This window comes from Portunus trituberculatus, chromosome 31, assembly GCF_017591435.1.
Source record: "Portunus trituberculatus isolate SZX2019 chromosome 31, ASM1759143v1, whole genome shotgun sequence".
Classification (NCBI taxonomy): Eukaryota; Metazoa; Arthropoda; class Malacostraca; order Decapoda; family Portunidae; genus Portunus; species Portunus trituberculatus.
In genome coordinates this window covers 22,899,622-22,924,447 of record NC_059285.1, presented here as the reverse complement: position 1 = coordinate 22,924,447, position 24,826 = coordinate 22,899,622, and the positions used below count along the sequence as shown (strand labels likewise).

Genomic DNA, 24,826 nt, shown 5'->3' with positions numbered 1-24,826 from the left:
GGACAGCGAAGCAGAGGCAGGAGGTAAGGTATGGGCCTGTATACCAGTTGATGTATGGCTACACGAATGGGAAGGGTCCCGCTTACCTTAAGGCGCAGCCACCTCCCTGTGGTGGTCCGGGGCAGACAGTGGGGAGGGAGCCAGGTGATCTCTACTACCTCACCTCCATCAAAGGTATTGAAGCCCCTCCTCACGGCCTCCAGGTCAACGTCATCTGCCAGCGGCCCCACCCTGGCGTACCTGAAGGTGTCACCTCCTTTGTCTGCCCGGCGGCTGGTGACTGTCCAGTCTCCTAGTTGGAAGGTAGATAGCTGGAGTTTGGGAACTTTAGAGATGTTGGATTCCTCGATGGCGACGATGAGAGCAGAGCCATTACCCAGTGAGCGAGTTTCCCCCTCCAAGATGTACTTGCCCAAGGTGGAAGAGTGGAGGGCCTGGGACACCTTGCTGGGATTGGAGAAAACCCGGGTGCCATTGGTCGCTCTCAGAAGGAAGGAGGCTGTGGTTGATGTGGTATGAGGAGGGTCCTGGTCGGGAAGGGTGCGAGGGGTCTTGCCAGAACCTAATATGGATGGGGAGGGGGACAGTCCCCGCTTCTGGGAGGCCGGGTCATGGTCCATGGCCACGGGGCCGGCAGGGCCGGGTGGCATGGCCCCGAAGCGTAAAGGCACTAAAATTGGCGCTGATGGAATACAGGATAGTATTGTCAGGTTTCATGGAGCAATCACAAACACGTCCGCACCCGACGACGACACAGCACACCAGTTTAACATATGACACTCAAAGAACCTGATATTTACACCGCCGCCGCGGAACCGTATCCCTGGTGGTAATTTACACCGACTCCCGCTCATCTCTCTCTCTCTCCTCCTGTCCCGGCAGCCATCCTCCGCCACAACCCTCGTCCACTCCATCCAGAACACCTTCCTCCATCTCCTGAACACTGGGTGGGATATCACCTTCCAGTGGGTGCCTTCCCACAGCTACATCGAGGGAATGAGGTGGTGGATGCTGCTGCCATGATGGCCTTAACCCATGTAAACATTACCCCCTTACCCCTCCAGCTTCATTCTGCCAAACGGCTCTTATTAAAGGCGGCGTCACACTAGCACTTTTTCCGTCGTCTCAGACGATTTCCGTCGTCTTTTTACTCTTCTGTCAACTTTTTCCGTCGTCTTGAGTCAGACGGAACTCTTCGTTTTCGTCTAGCGCCAATTTTTAGTAAAAATAAGAACTATGGTTTCTAATCAACACTTTTATTAAAACAAAAGTTTTTTTTTTGTTAAACGGAAGAATGCTATTATCATCACAAGAAATTTAAATGAATTAATGAATAAATATTTGTATATTTTTTTTTTCCTTCTAGCCTAGCAATGAAAAGTTCCTCAGTTGTTTGTGTACATTTCCTGGGGAGTGCGAATGTGCGACGCTTTTGAATATTTCCAAGGCAACTTCCAAGTAGCTGGCCAAGATGAGCAGTGGACAAAACACACTGACGAATTTCTCATAGAGAGTATTAGAGGTCACCGTTGCCTTTGGGATCACAGAACAGCTGATTACATTATAAGGTGCAAAAAAGCCGCGGCTTGCTGGGGTGAATGAGGAGCCATGTTTGTTTACAATCGACAAGCGCGGCAAAGGCGGAAGCAAGCTTGTGTGTGACGGCCACCGTCTGCAAAAGTTGACAGTCGTCAGAAAATTGACAGAAAAAGAAGACGGAAAAGTGCTAGTGTGACGCCGCCTTTATCTCGCCTCTGCCACTCATCCTGGGACTTCACTCAACAACGCACTCCGAATCACCTCTATGGGCCTTTACCGTAGCGACTGATCTCCACAGCCTTGGGTCAGGAAACAGTCCCGCATCCTAGATGTAGCACTCACCCGCCTCCGTCTGGGCCACACAAGACTCACAGCACACCTGCATCGCCTTGGTCTATCACCGGACCCCTACTGCCCCTGGTGCAGGACGGTCGAGGAAACCATCGAACACTTCCACTTACACTGCCCCCGCTTCCACTCCCACCGTGTTGTGCTTCGTGATCACCTTGCTGCCTTGGGTGTGTCTACCTTTGACCTGCCCACCCTGCTGGCGGCAGCAGGCGTCTACTCCTCACACCAAGCTGCGGTTATCCGCCTCACCTGCGTCTTCCTGAAGAAGTGTGGACAACTACCCCGCCTGTGATCACCTCACAGGCCGCCACCAGGGCTCATAGGATCTGTGGGATCGTCGAAGCCCGAAAACAACAACAACAACAGCACACCTGCATCTCCTTGGTCTATCACCGGACCCCTACTGCCCCTGGTGCAGGACGGTTGAGGAAACCATCGAACACTTCCTCTTACACTGGCCCCGCTTCCACTCCCACCGTGTTGTGCTCTGTGATCACCTTGCTGCCTTGGGTGTGTCTACCTTTGACCTGCCCACCCTGCTGGTGGCGGCTGGGATCGTCGAAGCCCGAAAACAACAACTAACTAAAAGCAAGCTGCTACGCCTGTGATAGCATCACAGGACTACTCCAGGCTTATAAGAACCACAAAGATCTTCATAGCACTAATAACAAACATCAGGATCAATTGCAGCTCCCTATTATATTTTGGAGGTAAGAGGTAGTGTTGGTCTATTTTAGGACTACTTTAACTCTAAGCTTTATTTTAGCTGAGAAAAGTAAGAAATAGGGCCGCATAACTCAATATTTTAATATACAGTTCTTAATATACAGGTCCCTTGGCACTGCCATAGTATAGGCATCCCGTCACTTACCTCAGCGGGGCGGTGCGTGGGATGCCAGCAGTCGGCTGACCTCTAGCAAAAAAAAAAAAAAAAAGTAAATTTTTAGTTTAATACAATATCCCCTATCTCTACCATCACCCCCCCAACCTCCCCTGCCCTGCCCTACCCTGTGTCTACCCTGCTCTGCTCTGCCCTATGTATCAATGTGTGCCTGGCATAACATTTTCTAGGCGGGGGGAGGGGCTGCACCCCCCCCTAGAAGGCTAACCTAACCCTAAGGCCAGGTGCACATTGAGACATAGGACAGAGCAGAGCAGGGTAGCACAGCACAGGGCAGCATTGGTGTGGTGCGCACATTGAGAAGCAGTCTGTCGTCCTGTGCGGTAGTGTTCATCATGGCAACAGAAAACCTAATCTCCAAGTTGTATTTGCAGTTTTCATACAACAATAGCCTATCAACAGAAAACCTAATCTCCAGGTCGTATTTGCAATTTTCACAGCAATATCCCATACTCACCATCTTTTAATTATAGACTCAGTGCAATGTGAGCCCATAACTCATCCTTATAAGTTCCTCTCATATAATCAGGATGACTAGTGTCACACAACACTCTTTGATGGCGAGCAGCCTCTATGAGTTGCTCCGTGGATGACATTGTTGAGTACTAAAGAGTAAAGAGTGAGTTGCTATCAAGCTGCGCCACATGTGGCACAGGAAACTGCGTTCAAACGACTGCGTCGCGCAGGCCGACACAGGAAACTGCATTCGAACGACTGCGTCGCGCAGGCCGACACAGGAAACTGCATTCGAACGACTGCGTCGCGCAGGCTGACACAGGTCTGTACCTGTGCTGTGCTGTCCTGCGTGTCAATATGTGTGCTTAGGTTTAAACCAATAAGATGCAGTTTTCTGCCCTGCTCTGTGCTGTGTTGCCTGTGTTGCCTGCGTCTCAATGCGCGCCCGGCCTAACATAAACCTAACCTAACATATCCTAGCCAGGGGGGCTGCATCCCTGCAGCCCCCCTAAAACACTAACCTAACCCTAACAAATCTAACCTAACATTTTCTAGCCGGGGGGGCTGCTCCCCCCGCACCCCCTCCTAGAACACTAACCTAACCCTATCATAAACCTAACCTAATGTATCCTAGCCGGGGGGCTGTGACCCCCCTGCACCCTCCCCCCCTAGAACACTAACCTAACCCTAACAAACCTAACCTACCGTATCCTTGTTTTGAGGCTACTTCCCCCCTTGACACCGGATCTCTTATAGCTTCACACAATATGCTCTATCTCTACCAATACCCCTCATCACAATACCTTGACGAAAGGATGAAGGTTCTGGCTGGTCCTCTTCTCGATTGTCATTAGTTCACTGTACTCCACGGGGACAGCAGGAGCAATGATTTCCCAGTAATCAGATATGCAACCCTTACAACTAATGTCAATGGTGGCCATGGCTGAACTGCGCACACATGTTTCTGTGCACCTGTCTGCCCAGCTGTGCCCTGCCTACGAATACATATAGCAAATTCCCATTGGCGCAGCTCGTGGTGTTAAGAGGTGGTGGCACGTCATTGGACAAAAGAACTATAGACACAATAAGAATTCTATTCCAGTTACCCACAAACCCCAGCTATAAACAAATACAAGTCGGTGTACTGCTCATTTCCGAGTGTGATGGAGCTCCGTGGCTCGCCTTAGCTTGCAGGACTTAGAGAGAACTTGCCGAACACCGCACATTCCCGGACCTATTGCAGCGTTATTATTCATTTGCGGGAGGTAGTGTACTCACTGAAAATGTTGTAAATAGTAAGAACAACAACCTAAGGGTGGCCAAAACCATCTAGAGTTTATTGTACGAAACTGGAACAGAACCAAAAAAAGAATTCTCCCCCAACTCCTCTCTCTCTCTCTCTTGATATTTTATTTACAGGATTGTGATCATGATAATCTGTAGCCTGACAAGGAAGAAGTGCAAAAATGTTATCTCTTTATGGTATTTGGTCATTTCACTCACATGCCATTTTGCCACACTATGGAGTCATTTCGCCCACACTGTTATGTCATTTCACTGACACTGTGAAGTCATTTCACCCACACTGTGGCAGGGTTGCCAACTTGATTTTGCAGATACAGGTTGAACCTCCCAAATACGGCAACCACCAGACCTTAGACTTGCCAGACCATGGAAAATTACGAACTATAGGTGGTCCCCAAAACACTCTATATACTTACCCAATGTTTTACTGTTGGCAAAGGGTCCGCAATGAAACACCTTTATCTAGCTTCCTCAATACGTCCACTTTCTGTTGCACTGATACTGTCATATGTTTGCATTTTTTCTTTGGTTCACACACAACACCATCACTTCCTGGTCGCTTGGAAGCCATGTTTAGGGGCAAATATTACAGAAAATTTTTTTTATACACCTGGGGTGGTGGTGCTTGCAATGAGCGGCAGTGTGGTACTGATCCAAATTTGACCCAGAATGCCCGGCCTCCAAAACACAGCACAGCGCCGCCGCGTCCTAGCGGTGGTCCGGCAAATTACTCTGGCCAATTCAAAAATTCCGGCAAACAAAAATTTTGCCAGATTACAGGTGTTGCCGGATGAAAGAATACCGGATTAAAGAGGTTCAACCTGTAGTACCAGAGAGCATCCAAATGTACCAAATGTAAAATGTTTTGACTGAGGTTTTGCTTAATGCTAAGGTCAAAGGATGTGTATACTATTGGACACAAGCTGTATGGAGAAAGGTTAGTCAATTTAGCTAATTGCCAACACCATAATGTGACTCAATTTTTTTTTCTTTTGTACAGTACAAGGTCTAATTTTTTGTCTTGATATACATATGTAGGTTCAAGATGTTGGTCTCCAGCATGCCTACACACATGATGATGGGGTGTACAAATACTTGTGGAAAGTGATGGCCCTTCCATTTTTGCCTGAGGCAGATATAGGTCGCATGTTTAAACGTTTATCTCACCAAGCTACAACAGCCCAGTTACAAGCTATAATGCAGTACAAGAACATGGATCCACAACACCCTATGGTCAACTCCTTGATGGAGTATTTTCAATCATTTTGTCTTTACCAAGGAGGTTGAATAATAGGAGGCGGCATGAAGTCATAAAAGTGAAGCCAGCGTGCTGTTGGTCTGCTCCTGCCACTAGCTGCCCTACACCGAAAACATTGCCGACTGCCTATTGAAAATACATGGGAACGCCTGAGTTATGCTCCTTATTTTCCATCTTATGTCCATGTTTTAAGGCTGCTTACCACATATGTGACCTTATTAGACTTGCAATAGGCGTGACATACTGTGCCACGAAGATTTAGACGGTAAATGATACATACAAATGAGATAATACAATGTTTTCTAGCTTTGGTGGACTTGGGTGAGAGATGGGAAGCTGTCTTTGGGGCAAACGTATGACTGGACAGTGAACAAGGTCATGTACACATGTGCATGTATAGATGTAAACATGTACATATACATTTGCAAGTAAATGAAGGATAACTAAACTGTATATCAGGTGAAAGTTGGCATGAAGGTTGATTTTTCTTGGTAAATCAATTACTTAACATGTCATTCTCTCTCTCTCTCTCTCTCTCTCTCTCTCTCTCTCTCTCTCTCTCTCTCTCTCTCTCTCTCTCTCTCTTTATTCTCTCTTTATAGCTTTTACTTAAAATGATGTGTTGATTTCATGTCACTGCAGGGCATTTGAAAAAGCATCACTCGCTGAAATTTTACTTCGCTGTTTGTTTTTGCCGTGTGATTAATTATTAAATGAGAAAAAACAATCTTTTGCCATAATTTCTCCTTGAAATGACGTGCTATATTTCTTTCAATATTGTAGCTATGTTGTATTAACACTGTTAATAACAGGTCTATATGTCATATTTAGGAAACTATCAGTTCTTTCTTAGTTTTCCTCTAGTGATGAAAAAGAAAGTGTCAATTTCCAATTGTTTGACACAGGAGAGGGCAATGTTTTGGATGTAAGTTGCGATCGTAAGCTCCGCCCTCCGCCTCATAAACTCCATCCACTGGCTTCACTTTTTTACAGAGGGATAGGTCCTTGCCATCTCCATCAATGTAACCTTCTTGGTCTGTACCAATAATGACGCTGAAGTTTGTCACAGTCGACTTGACAAATGTGCTGCGGGTAGATGCAACCTCCAGTTTTGCCTCCTTGGAAGCCTTCTCCACAGAGGCTAAATTGACATCTGTCTACATAGGCTAATACAGGAAGTCCTCGTTATACGGTACATATGTGTTCCTGAAAACATTACCGCAAATCGAAATTACCATATACTGAAACCCATTATAACATGTAATAATAGGGGATGTGTTCCAGCACCTCGAAAGTCACCCCTACAGACATGAATATACATTAAGTCCTCGTCATACGGTACATATGCGTTCCTGAAAACCTTACCGCATATCAAATTTACTGTATACCGAACCCATTATAACATGTAATAATATTGAATGCATTCCAGCACGTGAAAAGTCACCCCTACAGAAGTGAAAATACATTAAAATAATCATTAAAATAAAAAAAAGTAAAGTACTGCGCAAAAGAAATAAACAAAATGTTTTCATTTACCTTTCAATCGCCATGTATTCTATCAGATGATGTCCTTCCCGAGGCTAAGGGACAGTAGGGATTTCAGCCCTTACTCATCTTCCGCTGAATGGGCAGACAGGGATAAGACATCGTCGTCTGCACTGTCGGAAGCAGATATAGAAGGGTCAGCACTTTTCAGTGGTTTGTAGAAAGAGGATATTGAGGAAGGGCCAGCTGTAGCAGGATCGGCAGGTGTGACAGGGACGGCATGTCTGACTGGCTTGAAGAATGATTAGATGGAGGACTGTTTAGTTTTTCTTTTTTCATCATAGATTTCTTGATAAATCTTGACACTTTTCTCTACGTCATGAGGCACTTTGCTACTCCTGGCAGGATTTGGGTCACGTTCCTCCAGGGTTTCCAGAGCTTTTTCGATACCACCGAGACATTCTCTAAGAGTTTTGATGTCCAGGCCACGCACAGGTTCTTCTTGCTCGTCTCCCTCTTTTTCTGCCTCCTGTGATGCCTTGTCTAGCTCTATAAGTTCGTCATTTGAGAGAGATTCAGCTTTGCTTTCCAAAAGATCTTGAACATTATTATCATCAACTTCATCGAAGCCAGCCCTATGGCACAGATTTACTATGTCATTTCTGATCGCACCAATGTCGTCTTCAGCAAAGCCTGGGAAGTCATGCGCTCATTCTGGCCATACTTTTTTCCACGCCAAGTTCATGGTAGACGTCTCCACTTTGTCCCAAGATGACATGATGTTATCTAAGGCGTGCTTGATGTTATACGACTTCCACCATTCACTGGTAGTGGGCTTGCCAGGCCCATCTTTGCTCTTTATCAGTTGCTGCATGGTTTGCTGCTGGTAGTAGGTTTTTAGTGTTTGCCATGATTATTATGAATATATTTGTGCTTACAATATACCCTTTAATATTCCATTTATTCATCTAATTAGTAATGCATTTAAGTAATATGTAATGCAGTTATAAATATGGGGGAAGGGGAAGAGATAATAGGCTCCAAGGATGGTCAAGTTAAAGTCAGTACTGTGAGTGGCGGTGAGCTGTGGCGTGGATGATGTCATTATCCCTGCTCCCCGGCGCTGGGCCCTCTCGGATGACATGAGTGGATACCGTATCTGTGAATTTTTCTTACCGTATATCGAATCGAGGGTAGTAATTTCCAAATACCATAACTGAATTTACCGGATAAAGAACTACCGTCTAACAAGGACTTACTGTACATGAAAATAGTCATATAAAAAAATGTAAAGTACTGCGCAAAAGAAATTAACAGAAATTTTTTTTTATTTACTTCTCACTCGCCACGTATTCTATCAGCTGATGTCCCTCCTGAGGCTAAGGGAAAGTAGGGATTTCAGCCCCTACTCTTTTTCTGCTGAGTGGGCAGATGAGGATGAGGGTGAGGCGGGAGGCTCAAAATCCTCAAACACGTCATCGTCTGCACTGTCGGAAGCGGGTGCGGAAGGGCCAGCTGTAACAGGGTTGGCACGTTTGACTGGTTTGAAGAAAGAGGATATGGAGGAAGGCCCAGCTATAGAACCGTCAGCAATGGATGTGGAAGGGCCATCTGTAGCAGGGTCAGCAGGTGTGACAGGGATGGCATGTCTGACTGGCTTGAAGAACGAGTAAATGGAGGACTGTTTGGCGTTTCTTATTTTTTCATCATAGATTTCTTGATAAATCTTGACACTTTTCTCTACGTCATGAGCCACTTTGCTACTCCTGGCAGGATTTGGCTCACGTTCCTTCAAGGTTTCCAGGGTTTTTTCGATATCCCGGAGACATTCTCTCTCTAAGGGTTTTAATGTCCAGGCTGTGTACACACAGGTTCTTCTTCCTTGTCTCCCTCTTTTTCTGCCTTTTGTAATGCCTTGTCTAGCTACATAAGTTCATCATCTGAGAGAGGTTCAGCATGGCTTTCCAAAAGATCTTCAACATCATCATCAACTTTTTTTTTTTTTTTCTTCTTTTTTTTGCCCTTGGCTGGCCCTATTCCCTACGTAGAAAAAAAAAAAAACCCATTGAAGCCAGCCCTATGGCACAGATTTATGATGTCATTTCTGATCGCACCAATGTCGTCTTTAGCGAAGCCTGGGTAGTCATACGCGCATTCTGGCCATACTTTCTTCCATGCCAAGTTCATGCTAGACGTCTTTTCATTTCAGCGGTGAGAAAGAGGCTGAAGACAGTTAGTGAGACGAGGAGAGTTGATGAGACGAAGAGCTTTTGATTCCACCCTATCAAGCAAAGCTGTGTGACGGGAATCCCCCCAAACATGCGAAGAGTACTCCATACAGGGACGGATAACGCCCTTATACAGAGTAAGCAGTTGGAGGGGCGAGAAAAACTGGCGGAGACGCCTCAAAACACCTAACTTCATAGAAGCTGTTTTAGCAAGAGATGAGATGTGAAGTTTCTAGTTAAGATTATGAACAAAGGACAGACCGAGGATATTCATTGTGGAAGAGGGAGACAGTTGAGTGTCATTGAAGAATAGGGGATAGTTGTCTGGAAGGTTGTGTCAAGTTGATAGATGGAGGAATTGAGTTTTTGAGGCATTGAAAACTACTAGATTTTCTCTGCCCCAATCGGAAATCTTAGAAAGATTGGAAGTCAGGCCTTTCATGGCGTCCCCGCGTGATCTGTTGACTTCCTGAAGGGTTGGTCGTCTCTGAAAGAACGTGGAAAGATGTAAGGTGGTATCATCAGCATAGCAGTGGTTAAGAAGGTCATTAATGAATAATAGAAAGAGAGTGGGTGACAGGACAGAACCCTGAGGAACACCACTATTAATAGGTTTAGGAGAAGAACAGTAGCCGTGTACCACAGCAGCAATAGAGCGATCGGAAAGGAAACTTGAGATGAAGTTGCAGAGAGAAGGATAGAAGCCATAAGAGGGCAGTTTTGAAATCAAAGCTTTATGCCAGACTCTGTCAAAAACTTTTGATATGTCTAACGCTACAGCAGAAGTTTCACCGAAATCTCTAAAAGAGGATGACCAAGACTCAGTAAGGAAAGCCAGAAGATCACCAGTAGAGCGACCTTGACAGAAGCCATACTGGTGATCAGACAGAAGATTGAGAAGTGACAGATGTTTGAGGATCTTCCTATTCAGGATAGATTAAAAAACTTTAGACAAGCAAGAGATTAAAGCTATAGGATGGTAGTTTGAGGGGTTAAAACGGTCACCCTTTTTAGGAACAGGCTGAACATAGGCGAACTTCCAGCAGGAAGGAAAGGTAGAAGTCGATAGACAAAGTTGGAAGAGTTTGGCCAGGCAAGGTGCAAGCACGGAAGCACAGTTTTTGAGAAGAATAGGAGGGACATCATCAGGTCCATAAGCCTTCCGAGGGTTTAGGCCAGCAAGGGCATGGAAAACATCATTACGAAGAATTTTAATTGTAAACATGAAATAGTCAGAGGGAGGAGGAGAGGGAGGGACAAGCCCAGAATCATCCAAGGTGGAGTTGTGAGCAAAGGTTTGAGAAAAAAGTTCAGCTTTAGAGACAGGAAAGATGGCAGTGGTGCCATCAGGATGAAATAAAGGAGGGAAAGATGAAGAAGTGAAGTTATTTGTGATGTTTTCTGCTAGGTGCCAGAAGTCACGAGGGGAGTTTGAGTTTGGAAGATTTTGACATTTTCTATTTATGAAAGAGTGTTTGGCAAGTTGAAGAACAGACTTGGCATGATTCCGGGCATAGATATTTGAAGAACAGACTTGGCATGATTCCGGGCATAGATATAAAGTACATGAGATTCAGGAGATGGAAGGCTCAAGTACCTTCTGTGGGCAACTTCTCTATCATGTATAGCACGAGAACAGGCTGAGTTAAACCAAGATTTAGAAGGTTTTGGTTGAGAAAAAGAATGAGGAATGTACGCCTCCATGCCAGACACTAACACCTCGTTTATGCGTTCAGCACAAAGAGATGGGTCTCTGACACGGAAGCAATAATCATTCCAGGGAAAATCAGCATAATACCTCCTCAGGTCCTTCCAGCTGGCAGAGGCAAAACGCCAGTGGCACCTTAGCTTTGGGGGATCCTGCAGAGGGATTGGAAAAATAGGACAAGATACAGAAATGAGATTGTGATCGGAGGAGCCCAACGGAGATGAAAGGGTGACAGCATAAGCAGAAGGGTTAGAGGTGAGGAAGAGATCAAGAATGTTGGGCGTGTCTCGAAGACAGTCAGGAATACGAGTAGGGTGTTACACCAGTTGCTCTAGGTCATGGAGGATAGCAAAGTTGAAGGCTAGTTCACCAGGGTGGTCAGTGAAGGGAGAGGAAAGCCAAAGCTGGTGGTGAACATTGAAATCTCCAAGAATGGAAATCTCAGCAAAAGGGTAGAGGGACAGAATGTGCTCCACTTTAGAAGTTAAGTAGTCGAAGAATTTACTATAGTCAGAAGAGTTAGGGGAGAGATAAACAGCACAGATGAATTTAGTTTGAGAGTGACTGTTAAGTCGTAGCCAGATGGTGAAAAATTCGGAAGACTCAAGAGCGTGGGCACGAGAGCAAGTTAAGTCGTTGCGCACATAGACACAACATCCAGCTTTGGAATGAAAATGAGAATAGAGAAAGTAGGAGGGAACAGAGAAGGGGCTACTGTCAGTTGCCTCAGACAGCTGTGTTTCTGTGAGGAAAAGAAGATGAGGTTTAGTAGAGGAGAGGTGGTGTTCCACAGATTGAAAATTAGATCTAAGACCGCAAATGTTGCAGAAGTTAATGTAGAAAAAGTTGAGGGAGGTGTCAAGGCATTTGGGGTCTTCAACAGGAGAAGTGTCCGACCTGTGGACATTTTTGGTCCCCTCCTCAGAGGGGGACTCCGAGGCGTTATTATTTTCGGGTCCCATTTTTCTTTTAAATTTTGATTTGAAGTGAAGGGTGTATGTGTGGTAAGTGCATGTAGTTTTGTGTGAAGAAGGAGAGTTGTCTTTAGAGGGTAGGCTGTGACTGCCCCCTTGAGTTGTGAGACACAAAGGGAAACATTCAGTGAGATCACAACTAGCTTTAATGGAAGGTTCACAGCACCCCCTGAACTAGTGATATTAGATCTCACTGGGAGTAAGTTATTGTTTCGGTAGGTGTCTACTACCTCCTCCTGCACAAGGGCCTTATCTGTCCTAGTATGGAATACTCTTCACATATTTGGGGGGGGTTCCACTCATACAGGTGTATTAGAAAGGGTGAAATCAAAAGCTTTTTGTCTCATCAACTCCCCTCCTCTGACTCTCTGTGTCAGCCTCTTTCTCGCCACTAAAATGTTGCATTTCTTTCTATCTTGCTATTTTCGTGCTAACTGTTCTATTGATCATGCTAACTGCATGCCTCCCCTCCTCCTGTGGCCTTGCTTCACAAGGCTTTCTTCTTCCTCTTATCCTTTTTCTGTCCAACTCCTTGTAGGGAACTTGCAGTTAAGATGGACATTTTCCTTAATGTTTTTTTGCCCTTGGCAAGTTTCTCTCCTGCATAAAAAAAGGGGCGAATGAATGAGTGGACATAATTCATAATAATCTGAAAATTGAAATATTGAATAATGATGGCTCAAGACTTACTTGTTGCCCCTTGTATGCATATATATATATATATATATATATATATATATATATATATATATATATATATATATATATATATATATATATATATATATATATATATATATATATATATATATATATATTGTGATGGGCACCGTCTTAATCCCCTTTACTTTATTATATTATTATATGTGAAGCCTATGGCCACCCATCGCGGGCCCCTCGGGCTATTCTGCTGACCAGACAACCCCCTCCTTCTTCTCGCTTCTCGTTGCAAGCGGGAGTCAGTACAGAGGTAGCCTTCAGCGGAGATAGACACGCACTCTCGTCGGTCTGGCACAGTGTTAGGGAGATTCGTGTTGCTGGGCTTCTCTTGTTACTCGCTAGTCATTGGTCTGGGAGTTGTGCCCTCCTGTTGAGTAGCTGGCTTGCTACTGGGTAGACCGTGGCTGTGTAGGACAACAGGCTTGTTGTCCTAAGGAGTGTGGCCGGTTGGGTCTACATTTCCTGTCTTGCGTTCGTCCCTCGTGGTGTGGCGACGCGGAGAGACACGTTACTGTCTCGTCCTGATTGTTTGTTTGTAGGTGGCCATGGTCACCATTGTGTTTGGTGGGCGGCTGTGTGCCCCACCATCTGTTGTGTAGTATTAGTAGTATACCGTGTAAAGTAACCAGCCAGTCTTCAGCGGAAGTAGACACGTGCGCTCTTGGTTTCTGGCACAGGGTGGAGACACGTGTTGCTGAGCTGTTCTTGTTACTCGCTAGTCATTGGTCTGGGAGTTGTGCCCTCCTGTTGAGTAGCTGGCTTGCTACTGGGTAGACCGTGGCTGTGTAGGACAAAGGGCTTGTTGTCCTGAGGAAAGTGTAGCCGGTTGGGGCGGCATTTCCTGTTGTGCGTTCGTCCACTCGGGTGTGGCGACGCGGAGGGACGCGTTATTGTTTCGTCCCGTTGTTGCTGTTGGTGGCTGTGGTCACCAGTGTGTTTTGTTGGGTGGCTGTGTGCCCCCACCATCTTTTGTATAGTTTCAGTAGTAAACTGTATTGTAGTGGTAGTAGCCACACACACTATTGAATGCTGAGAGGCTTCATGTCGGCCAGTAGTGCGTAGGGTTGTCCGTCAGACTTGTCTGCGACGAGTATTTGGACTCCTGTATAGCTGGTGTCACCCGTAGGTGGTGTCTGGGCTTGTGTGTACATCACCGGATGTGCTGTACACATCATATATTGCAGTAGTAGTAGGCCAGGGATGTCAGTCTAACAGGTGTTAGTAAGCACTTGTTGTAGTAGGATAGTATAATTATATAATATACCGCGTGCGTTGTTCCGGTCTGTGAGTTATCACAGTCTGTGGACAAGGCGGGTGGAGAGGCATTAATACTTCATAGAGAAGTGGGTGGAATTGTCCTTGTGGGCGGTTTCTCTAGGGGGTATTAAGGCCTCGCCCTGTTACACATAGCATCTACCATTTATAAATTCTACTTGGTTGGGTACAGGAGGAGAAGGAGTTGCTGAGGAGATTCCCTTACAGTGGGGGAAATTATACACTGTTGGCGACCTTGAAAGAACCTGAGGGTTACGTCGGCTGTGAGTTATAGTAGTGGGGACTCTGTGGAGTGTTTTATAATCCCCACTGTATTGACCATAACTAAGCTGGCGATTTTGCCAGAATAACAGTCTAGTGAGCTGTAGCAGCTAACCGCAGCCAGGTGATGACTTACATACGTTTGGTCAAAAACCGTAACAGTGGCGACCTCGCCAGGATAAACCAAGTGCTTTATTGTGTGTAGTGTTATTGTGTGGGGTATTATTACTTATATTATTTTATTGTTTGTGAGAATGAGTCCCCTGTGAGCACCATGGAGAGAGTTACTGGTCTTTTCACCCCACCAGTGGAGGGTGAGGATGCGAGTGTGAGCCGGCGAGACTCACCACGTGAGTATGATGAGTCGGTGGCCGCGCGTGGGGTCAGTGAGGACGCATTTACTACGTGTCATGATAACGCACGTGGCGGTCCCAGTGAAGGTGATGTGGGATATATTAGCCCTGGCAGAAGTATCGGAAGCAGGGAAGGCTCCCGACGATCTAGTCCAGCAATCAGTATTGCTGATAGTGTCCAGTCAGCTGCCAGACTGGAGGAACTGCGATTGAAGCTGGAAATGAGGAAAATGGAGATAGAAGCAGAAGAGAGGCGAGAGTTAAAAAGACTAGCTGCTGAGGAGAGGGCTAGAGAGGCGGAAGAGAGGGCTAGAGAAGCGGAAGAGAGACGAGAGTCAAACAGACTAGCAGCAGAGCAAGAGGCTAGAGCGGCGGAAGAGAGGGCTAGAGAAGCGGAAGAAAGACGAGAACTTCAGAGGTGGAAGAGAGACGAGAGTTAAACAGACTAGCAGCAGAGAAGGAGGCTAGAGAGATGGAGAGAGAAAGGGCAGATAAAGATAGAGAGTTGGAGTGGGAGAAAACTCGCCATGCAATAAGTACGCCTGGAGTTGTTGGTAGTGTAGGAGGAGGAGGAGAACAGAGTGTTGAGCGTACATTAGTTCAAAGTCTCCAGCTAGTCCCCGAATTTGATGAGTCTAAGGTGGCTGAATGGTTTGTCCGCTTCGAGAGGAAAGCCAAGGAGTTTGCTTGGTCTCGAGAGAGATGGGTAGGCTTGGTCGCGAATAAACTCAAGGGAAAGCCTTGGAAGTTTATGATTAAATGTCAGCTGATGATCTGGATGATTATGAGGAGTTTAAGGCTGACATTTTGCGGGCATATGAGCTGCGACCAGAAGCCTATCGCTTGCAATTCAGAGGAAAGAGGAAGCGAGCAAGTGACTCCTACCTCGAGTGTGCTCGTTCACTGGAGCAAGTGTTTGAGAGATGGGTTGCTAGCGAGGGTGTTGACTCTCTCGAGGCCCTGAAGGAGTTAGTAGTTATGGAGCAGTTCATTGATATTGCTGATAAGGAGCTGGTACCTCTGTTGAGGGAGAAGAGGTTTAGGACCTTGAAGGAGGCTGCTACATGGGCTGATGATTATGTGTTGGCCCACCGTCCTGTGCAGCAGCCTGGGAGTTGGAGTCGTAAGGAAGGTGGTCCTAAGGGAGGCCCAGGGAGTGGTGGCAGTTCTTCCTCGGGCTCTCCAGGCCACTTTAGGCGATATACTGGATTCGGCAGTAAGATGGGTTTTGAAAGCCCCAGGCCCCCACCCTCCTTTTTCTGCGAAGGATGGGACGGCGGGAAGGCGGCCCCTAGAACGCCCAAGTATGATTCCCAGCCTACGTGCTATCACTGCCGAGGGAAAGGGCATTTTAAGTTCAATTGCCCAAAATTAGTAACAGCTGAAACTCCAAAGTCCTCGCAGAAACCAGTTGCCTTGTTGGTGTGGCCAGATAAAGTTTGTGGTGATGAGTTGACTGCTCCTTCAGGCTTTAGAAGTGAGAAGGCACGGCGTGTGCCTGAGTTGTGTTTGGAGGAGGAGAGCAGGTTGGCCCGCCTGTCCCTCCCCCTGTTGCCTCGCCCGCTGTTGTTAAGGATAGTGAGCTTGACTGGTGCCGTCCTTTCCTGTGTGGAGGCACTGTTGAGATTGATGGCACCAAGTATCCCATCACTGTACTGCGTGATACGGGAGCACAGCAGTCAGTGTGCCGAAATGTCACTGGGAAGAAGGTGACATCTAGCAAGGCAGTGTTGTGTCGTGGACTTAACACTGTGGAGGAGTTCGTGACGGCTGTGGTGATGCTGTCATGTCCTCTTGTCACTGCTACGGCGCAGGTAGCAGTGGCAGACGAACTACCAGTCGCAGGAGTGGACTTCCTGCTTGGGAATGATTTGGCTGGTGGTCGTGTATGGATCCCAACCTCTGAGGAGGATGAAGCTGCTGAAGAGTCTGGGCCAGTGGTGCAAGACTCTGTAAATGTTGTTACCCGCTCTCAGGCCCGCTGGGCTGAGAGAGAGCCTGTTACTACGACGATGGGATTGACTCCAGATGGGAGTAACAGTGCTGGTGTGGTGGAGCCAGTGTTGTGCTCACCATTGAGTTCAGGTGTGGAGGCTGACGGTGACGGCGTAGAGTCACTTGTTAATGCACCGGACTCGGCTTTGGGAGTTGTTGCTGAGAGTGAGGACGGAGTGTTGGGTGTAGCTGAGTTGTTTGATGGTTATCCTCACTCTGCAGAGCACTCCGGAGGGAGCACTCGTGCTGAATCGCTTCCTGGTGTGGAGGCTGAGGGCTCTGATGTTCAGCACAGGCCCCAGCATGATAAGTCAGGCAGTTTGTTGGAAGTTGGCACCCAGGGTGGGAGACTTCCAGTTCTGCGGGGAGTTGGAGTTTCTCCCCTGTAGAGCATCGTGGAGGCAGGGAGCGAGCTGTTCCCTTGCCTGGTGACTGCCTGGCTGGTGGTGATGATCCTTCTGAGGACTCACCGGATCACATGGCAGGAGCGGAGCAGCCTGGGCCAGCTCTCCGTCCTCGATGCCGTGTGGGACGTAGGGTTGCAGCGTTGCCTCAACCCCATGACCCTATAGTCCCCCTTTCTCTTACCCAGCTAGAGCCTGCAGAGCTCATTCGTAGGCAGCAGGAGGACCCGGCGTTGGCCTCCTTCTTTGCTCGAGTGGGTGAGGGAAGTGAGGAGTTGGAGGGCAGGGAGGAGTTTGTCTTGCATCAAGGGGTGTTGTGTCGTAGATGGCAGGAGAGTGACGGTGGTGAGTTATTGCAAGTAGTTGTGCCGCAGAAGCTGCGTGAGGCACTTGTGCTGTTGGCACATGAGGGGCCCATGGCTGGACACCTGGGCATCCGAAAGACCGTTGCTCGCCTGCGTCGCAATTTTTGGTGGCCCAGCATGTCTGGAGAAGTAGCCACGATTCTTAAGTGCTGCCACACTTGTCAAGTGGTGGGCAAGCCTAATCAGACACCCCCTGTGGCGCCACTCCACCCTATCCCTGCTGTTGATCCTCCCTTCACGAGGGTTTTGATTGATATAGTAGGTCCTCTGCCTACTACCAGGGCTGGTCACAAGTATTTGTTGACCATAATGGATGTTACCACGCGGTATCCTGAAGCAATTCCCCTGAGAAGCACTCACTCTAAGGTGGTGCTGAAGGCTTTGTTAACCTTCTTTACACACTTTGGATTGCCAGCAGAGCTGCAGTCCGATCAGGGGACCAACTTTACTTCAAAGTTGTTTAAGGATACGATGACTGCGTGGGGGATCAAGCATATTGTGTCCAGTGCTTATCATCCACAGTCTCAGGGAGCCCTGGAGAGACATCATCAAACTCTCAAAACCATGCTCAAGAGTTTCTGCATGGAGAGAGATAAGGATTGGGACGAGGGTGTCCCTTTGTCTTATTTGCGGTGAGAGAAGCGCCCACTGAGTCCTTGGGTTTCTCACCCAATCAGCTAGTGTTTGGACACCGAGTGCGTGGACCGCTCGACGTAGTTCGGGAGGCTTGGTGTCAGCCGTCGCCTGAGCGCCCTGTCTCACTGCTTAAGAGCATTATGAGTAGTCGAGAGACTAGCCAAGGCATTAGAGGTGGCGCAGGCCCACCTGTGTAAGGCCCAGCAGAGTATGAAGGGGTATTATGACTGAAGGGCCGAGTATCGGAGTTTTAGCCCTGGAGATGAAGTGCTCGTGCTGTTACCACTTCAGGGCCAGCCGCTTGCTGCCCGCTATAGTGGCCCCTATATTGTAGAGAAGGTAAGTGACCGACTACCTGGTGGTCACTCCTGACCGGCGCAAAAGGGCTCAGCTGTCTCACGTTAACATGCTGAAGCCCTATTTTCGTTCTACTAGCCAGAAGGGCTCTTTTAGTTCTGCCATGCAAGAGGCATCTTCAGTTTTATTTTTCTGCCGGGAGGGAGAGGCTCCAGAAGTTATTGGGCCTGAACCTGTTGTTCCTACAGGGCAGTGGGAACAGAATAGCCTCCATCTCTTGAAAGAGAAGGTTGACCATTTAGGGGATCAGCAATATGAGTTGCTTCGGCAGCTGAGAAAGTACTCTTCAGTGTTTAGCAGTGTCCCGGGCAGGACACAGTTGATAGAACACGATATTGATGTTGGGGACGCAGAGCCTGTCAAACTGCCCCCCTACCGAGTAAATCCTATGAAGCAAGCACTGGTGGAGAAGGAGTTGGAGTACATGCTTGAGCATTTTGTTTGCCATTTTGTTAGCCTTGCAGCATTTTGAAATTTACATCCCCGCTTATGGGCCCCAAGTAGTCATCTATTCAGATCATAGTCCCCTTCAGTTCTTAGAAAAATTTAAATTTAAAAATCAGCGTTTAACTCGCTGGAGTCTTCTACTCCAGGAGTACAATATCATTGTCAGACATATAAAAGGAGCAGACAACGTTGTAGCTGATTGTCTGTCCCGGGGCCATTCCCTTTAATCAGTTCCGTGCCTTTTAAAAAATTTTGTAAATGTTTTGTTTCCAAAATTTTTTCTTTTAAGGGAGGGCGTGTGATGGGCACCGTCTTAAGGGGAGAGTCCGGTTTGGAGACCCCAAAAATATAAAAAAAATGACTTTTTGTGAAAAAAATATATTTGGTAGGTATACATTTTGGCAACTATCTCGCAAAGATTTAAAAGGAAACTTGCGATAGTTTCCCTTTAAATCCGTTTAAAGGTCCCGCTCAACCACGTGCAGCAGCTGTGCGTTTGTTTACATCAGCAGAGTAAGTTTTTCCACCCAATTCTCTGAAAAAATGCTAAAATCTGAACTTTTTGTGTGTGGATATGATATGGCAAGACTGACGAGAGTCTGTGTGGTATCAGTGTTCGGTGGGTCGGTCACAGGGCTCAGTGCTCTCGTAGCTACAGTCACGCCAAGATGCTGCGCTGTTTCTCGCGACCTCTCTCAGCCCATATCTCAAAACATAAGTTATTCCCTTCTAACGTTAACCTTGGAGCCAGTTTTAGCTTGATTTCAATGAAACAAAGACTGAAAGGCAGAGGAATACTTTCTCTTCAAATCATCGCTGTTTTTTTATATATGTCTGGTTTAATTTTATATTAATATTTTTTGGTCAAAAAGGCCACATTTAAAAAAAAATCATAAAACAAATTTAAAAGCTGAAATGAAAAATCTAACGACGAAGAAACATTTCATATTATAACGTCTCTAAGTCACAGAAAAATGAAGGTTGTGGGGCCAATAATAACGACGGAGATTCGCTTTTAAATTTTCGTTGTAGTTGTAGTTGGAGGGGGGGGGGGAGGGGGACAAGAATGGGGGTCAATGTCTAATGTTGATGTAAATGATGCCAATACTTCACAACATAAAAATCAGAGCGATTCATGCATATTTACCGGAGATATGGCACCCCCGATCTAAACCGGACTCTCCCCTTAATCCCCTTTACTTTATTATATTATTATATGTGAAGCCTATGGCCACCCATCGCGGGCCCCTCGGGCTGTTCTGCTGACCAGACAACCCCCTCCTTCTCGCTTCTCGTTGCAAGCGGGAGTCAGTACAGAGGTAGCCTTCAGCGGAGATAGACACGCACTCTCGTCGGTCTGGCACAGTGTTAGGGAGATTCGTGTTGCTGGGCTTCTCTTGTTACTCGCTAGTCATTGGTCTGGGAGTTGTGCCCTCCTGTTGAGTAGGTGGCTTGCTACTGGGTAAACCGTGGCTGTGTAGGACAACGGGCTTGTTGTCCTAAGGAGTGTGGCCGGTTGGGTCTACATTTCCTGTCTTGCGTTCGTCCCCTCGTGGTGTGGCGACGCGGAGAGACACGTTACTGTCTCATCCTGATTGTTTGTTTGTAGGTGGCCATGGTCACCATTGTGTTTGGTGGGCGGCTGTGTGCCCCACCATCTGTTGTGTAGTATCAGTAGTATACTGTGTATAGTAACCAGCCAGTCTTCAGCGGAGGTAGACATGTGCGCTCTTGGTTTCTGGCACAGGGTGGAGACACGTGTTGCTGGGCTGTTCTTGTTACTCGCTAGTCATTGGTCTGGGAGTTGTGCCCTCCTGTTGAGTAGCTGGCTTGCTACTGGGTAGACCGTGGCTGTGTAGGACAACGGGCTTGTTGTCCTGAGGAAAGTGTAGCCGGTTGGGGCTGCATTTCCTGTTGTGCGTTCGTCCACTCGGGTGTGGCGACGCGGAGGGACGTGTTATTGTTTCGTCCCGTTGTTGCTGTTGGTGGCTGTGGTCACCAGTGTGTTTTGTTGGGTGGCTGTGTGCCCCCACCATCTTTTGTATAGTTTCAGTAGTAAACTGTATTGTAGTGGTAGTAGCCACACACACTATTGAATGCTGAGAGGCTTCATGTCGGCCAGTAGTGCGTAGGGTTGTCCGTCAGACTTGTCTGCGACGAGTATTTGGACTCATGTATAGCTGGTGTCACCCGTAGGTGGTGTCTGGGTTTGTGTGTACATCACCGGATGTGCTGTACACATCATATATTGCAGTAGTAGTAGGCCAGGGATGTCAGTCTAACAGGTGTTAGTAAGCACATGTTGTAGTAGGATGGTATAATTATATAATATACCTCGTGCGTTGTTCCGGTCTGTGAGTTATCACAGTCTGTGGACAAGGCGGGTAGAGAGGCATTAATACTTGATAGAGAAGTGGGTGGAATTGTCCTTGTGGGCGGTTTCTCTAGGGGGTATTAAGGCCTCGCCCTGTTACACATAGCATCTACCATTTATAAATTCTACTTGGTTGGGTATAGGAGGAGAAGGAGTTGCTGAGGAGATTCCCTTACAGTGGGGGAAATTATACACTGTTAGCGACCTTGAAAGAACCTGAGGGTTACGTCGGCTGTGAGTTATAGTAGTGGGGACTCTGTTGAGTGTTTTATAATCCCCACTGTACTGACCGTAACTAAGCTGGTGATTTTGCCAGAATAACAGTCTAGTGAGCTGTAGCAGCTAACCGCAGCCGGGTGACGACTTACGTACGTTTGGGCAAAAACCGTAACAATATGTATATATATATATATATATATATATATATATATATATATATATATATATATATATATATATATATATATATATATATATATATATATATATATATATATATATATATATATACACACATATATATATATATATATATATATATATATATATATATATATATATATATATATATATATATATATATATATATATATATATATATATATATATATATATATATATATATATATATATATATATATATATATATATATATATATATATATATATATATATATATATATATATATATATATATATATATATAAGCTGTTAAAGAATCTGTGATATTTATGAACATATATTATTTAAAAAAATTCAACTAGGTGATTATTTAATTTCTGGCCATCTGGCTAAGAATGATTAGGATACTACAATACTTATAAATAAAGCTTTTTAATTTTTTTTTCTCTTTTTACCTTCAGGGAAGATTGAAGAATGATTTCTCTAACTCAGCACCTGAAAAGCTGGAGGTGTTTGGCTTCACTTTCCCAGCATTACTGCCACCATAGACTGCTCACCTCTTCAGTAGCCAAATCAGAATCTCAAAACATTACTGACCAAGAGAACTCATTTGGTCGTATTGCAGTAGGAAGACAAAAAAAAAGATTAGAGAAAGAGAAAAATGGTCCCTCTAGAAAATTTCCCAAACATGTTAGAGGCTTTTTTAAACTAATCCATTCTGACTCATCTGGAAAAGACATCAAACATAATAAAGGCTTTCTTGAATCAGCTCATTCTCACTTCTCAAGGAATTTATCAGGAATCTCCCAAGACAGTATTGTTGAGAATTGGCATCAGTTTAGGAATAACAAATATCAAGATACATTAGTCAGTTGGGAAAGTGATCAACAAGATGATGCTGAGGAGGACTATAACTGCTTTGTTTCTGGTAATGCCTCTATTCTGGAAGATGAGGGTTGGAAAGACTCATCTCAGAAGACTGTGGAATCTTTAAAGAAAAATGTAATTGATATCAACAATAAAAAAGAAAAATTACACAAGCTTGTGAAAAAAAAGAGAAACTTTGGAAGCTTAAGTCCCCTATATGAGGAACCAGAGGGTGATGATAGGGACCGAAGGGAGGAGAGATATCAAAGTGCTAAGTTGGAGAGGCAGCATCGACCCAACTTTTATGGATTCAAGATGAAGAAACTCTGCAAGGAAAGAAAGGTTTGTTGCTGTTTTTTTTTTTTTATCTAATTCTATTATTGCTAGATTTTCTTCATGATTGTTCTGTTTTTGTCTAAAGTCACAGGGTTATGAAAGAATTGTTAAGTTGCTCATACCTTACCAAGTACAATAGAATCATGAGTCACTCATAATAGGGACTGAAAATACAGATTGAGATTGAAAATATTGAGACGTGAAGTTAAGTTCTTATGTGGAAAAATGCAATTGGAACCATACCCTTACCAACTAGTTTATATCAACCACATTAACTTTTAGGCTTATATTTAAAGTATCTCTTAATTGTAGATTAAATTAATACTTACCAAATGTGAAGTTTGATCTTGATTCCACTAACATTGAACTGCGTCACTAAGGTAGTAAACAAGATGCTCGTATCGCCAGTTCCACGTCAGTCCTTTAGAGCATAGGTTTGAGGAAGTAGCCATTATACACGTGCAAACAGGGTATATAGTCCATGGGCCAGGTCTCAAATTTGGGTAAATTAGTATACTTCGAGTTGGCAAAACTCTATATTGTTTTTTTGGATACTCTGATGCTTAAAGTTAATGAATTGACATGATAGACATTTCAGATAAGTAGCTTTTTGGTTGATATCACTATTCAAAGATGTATGTGTGGTGAAATTTAAGCGAAAAGAATTTGCAAGTTGAAGTAACAAAATAAACCCTAACTTTAAAACTATTTAAGATATATTCACAAATAAGGTCTCAAACTGTTGCTCAGAAGTTTCTCTAAAAGATTATAATATCAAATTTGTGAATATATAATACAGACTTGATTCATAGTACAGCAAATTTATTTTTTGAAGTTTTTTTTTCAATTTCTGTAAACATTTTGATAAGTTCACTATACAAAAGTATGGACGAATAATTCAAATCAAATGCTATAAAGCTGTAGTAAAAACCTAAATGAACAAATATAAATGGTTATAAATCTACTTTAATTATTAATATGCTTTCCACAATAAACAAAAAATATCTCAATTTTGACAGTGGGATGAAATTTTCGAGACTCCCATAGTAAGGTGTAAGGTGTGATTTTCTCACATCAAGGATACTAGGTAACAGTTCTAAGGCACTTTTTACATACTTCATTGAATCTTAAGTAAATCTTTCCATAGAAAATAACAGTCATTTGTTCATACCTAATAATTTATGATGTATACACGAAGTGAGATTTTTTACAAAATTTATCACTACTTCTACATGTGCTTTTGGCCATGTACAAAATGTTAGCAAACTTAGGAATAACTAATTGCACTTGTTCGAGGTAGATATATGTAGTGACAAGAATACATATACATAAAATGACAAGGTATCTGTAAAGTGTGTTTGTGCATTTTTTGTTTTTTAATTTATTTTTTTTAATTTTTTTTTTTTAGGTGTGTGTTATCCTTATCCTCAGAATCACAGCCAGACAAATATTTACAATTAGAAGATAATATTGTAAATTGTAAGGTGTCTTATATTCTGGACTTCTCAAAACTCAACAAAATCTTCAAATAATACTTACAATAACAAAAAATTCCATATCCTTGACATTTATTCATCCTCTGAATCATCATAATCTATAACAAGATCAGGTTCCTCCTGCTGCATTGGTTGATTTGTGCAGATCTGCAGCTTACAAATATCAGTACATGTCAGTCCATTTGCCAAACATCTGCAGTCAGGTAGCTTGCATACCCGTAAACACTTGCAAGCCAATAGCTCTAACACCACTTCTGGTGCTAGTGATGAATTCATCCAATGAATCTTCAACTTCCCATCTTCTTCAGTCTAGCCATGCTCACTGGGGCTTGG

The 24,826-nt window shown here is 44.9% G+C and overlaps 1 protein-coding gene across 12 annotated transcripts in view; it reads left to right on the top strand.

The window, feature by feature from the left end:
- Positions 1-1,620: 1,620 nt before the first annotated feature.
- The window catches only part of LOC123511333 (pentatricopeptide repeat-containing protein 1, mitochondrial-like), a 358,287-nt gene continuing 335,081 nt past the window's right edge, over positions 1,621-24,826 (top strand). For 10 of the 12 annotated variants that reach the window (XR_006676760.1, XR_006676759.1, XR_006676758.1 and 7 more), the window contains exons 1-2: positions 1,621-2,600; positions 22,256-23,003. Coding sequence is in view for 8 of the 12 variants with exons in the window: in XM_045267133.1 (XP_045123068.1) it covers positions 22,269-23,003 (735 nt within the window). In the remaining 4 variants the exon portion in view is untranslated. Of the gene's footprint in view, positions 2,601-9,504; positions 9,661-22,255; positions 23,004-24,826 lie in introns of those variants that run through there. The other 2 variants (XM_045267130.1, XM_045267128.1) reach the window with 2 other exon arrangements.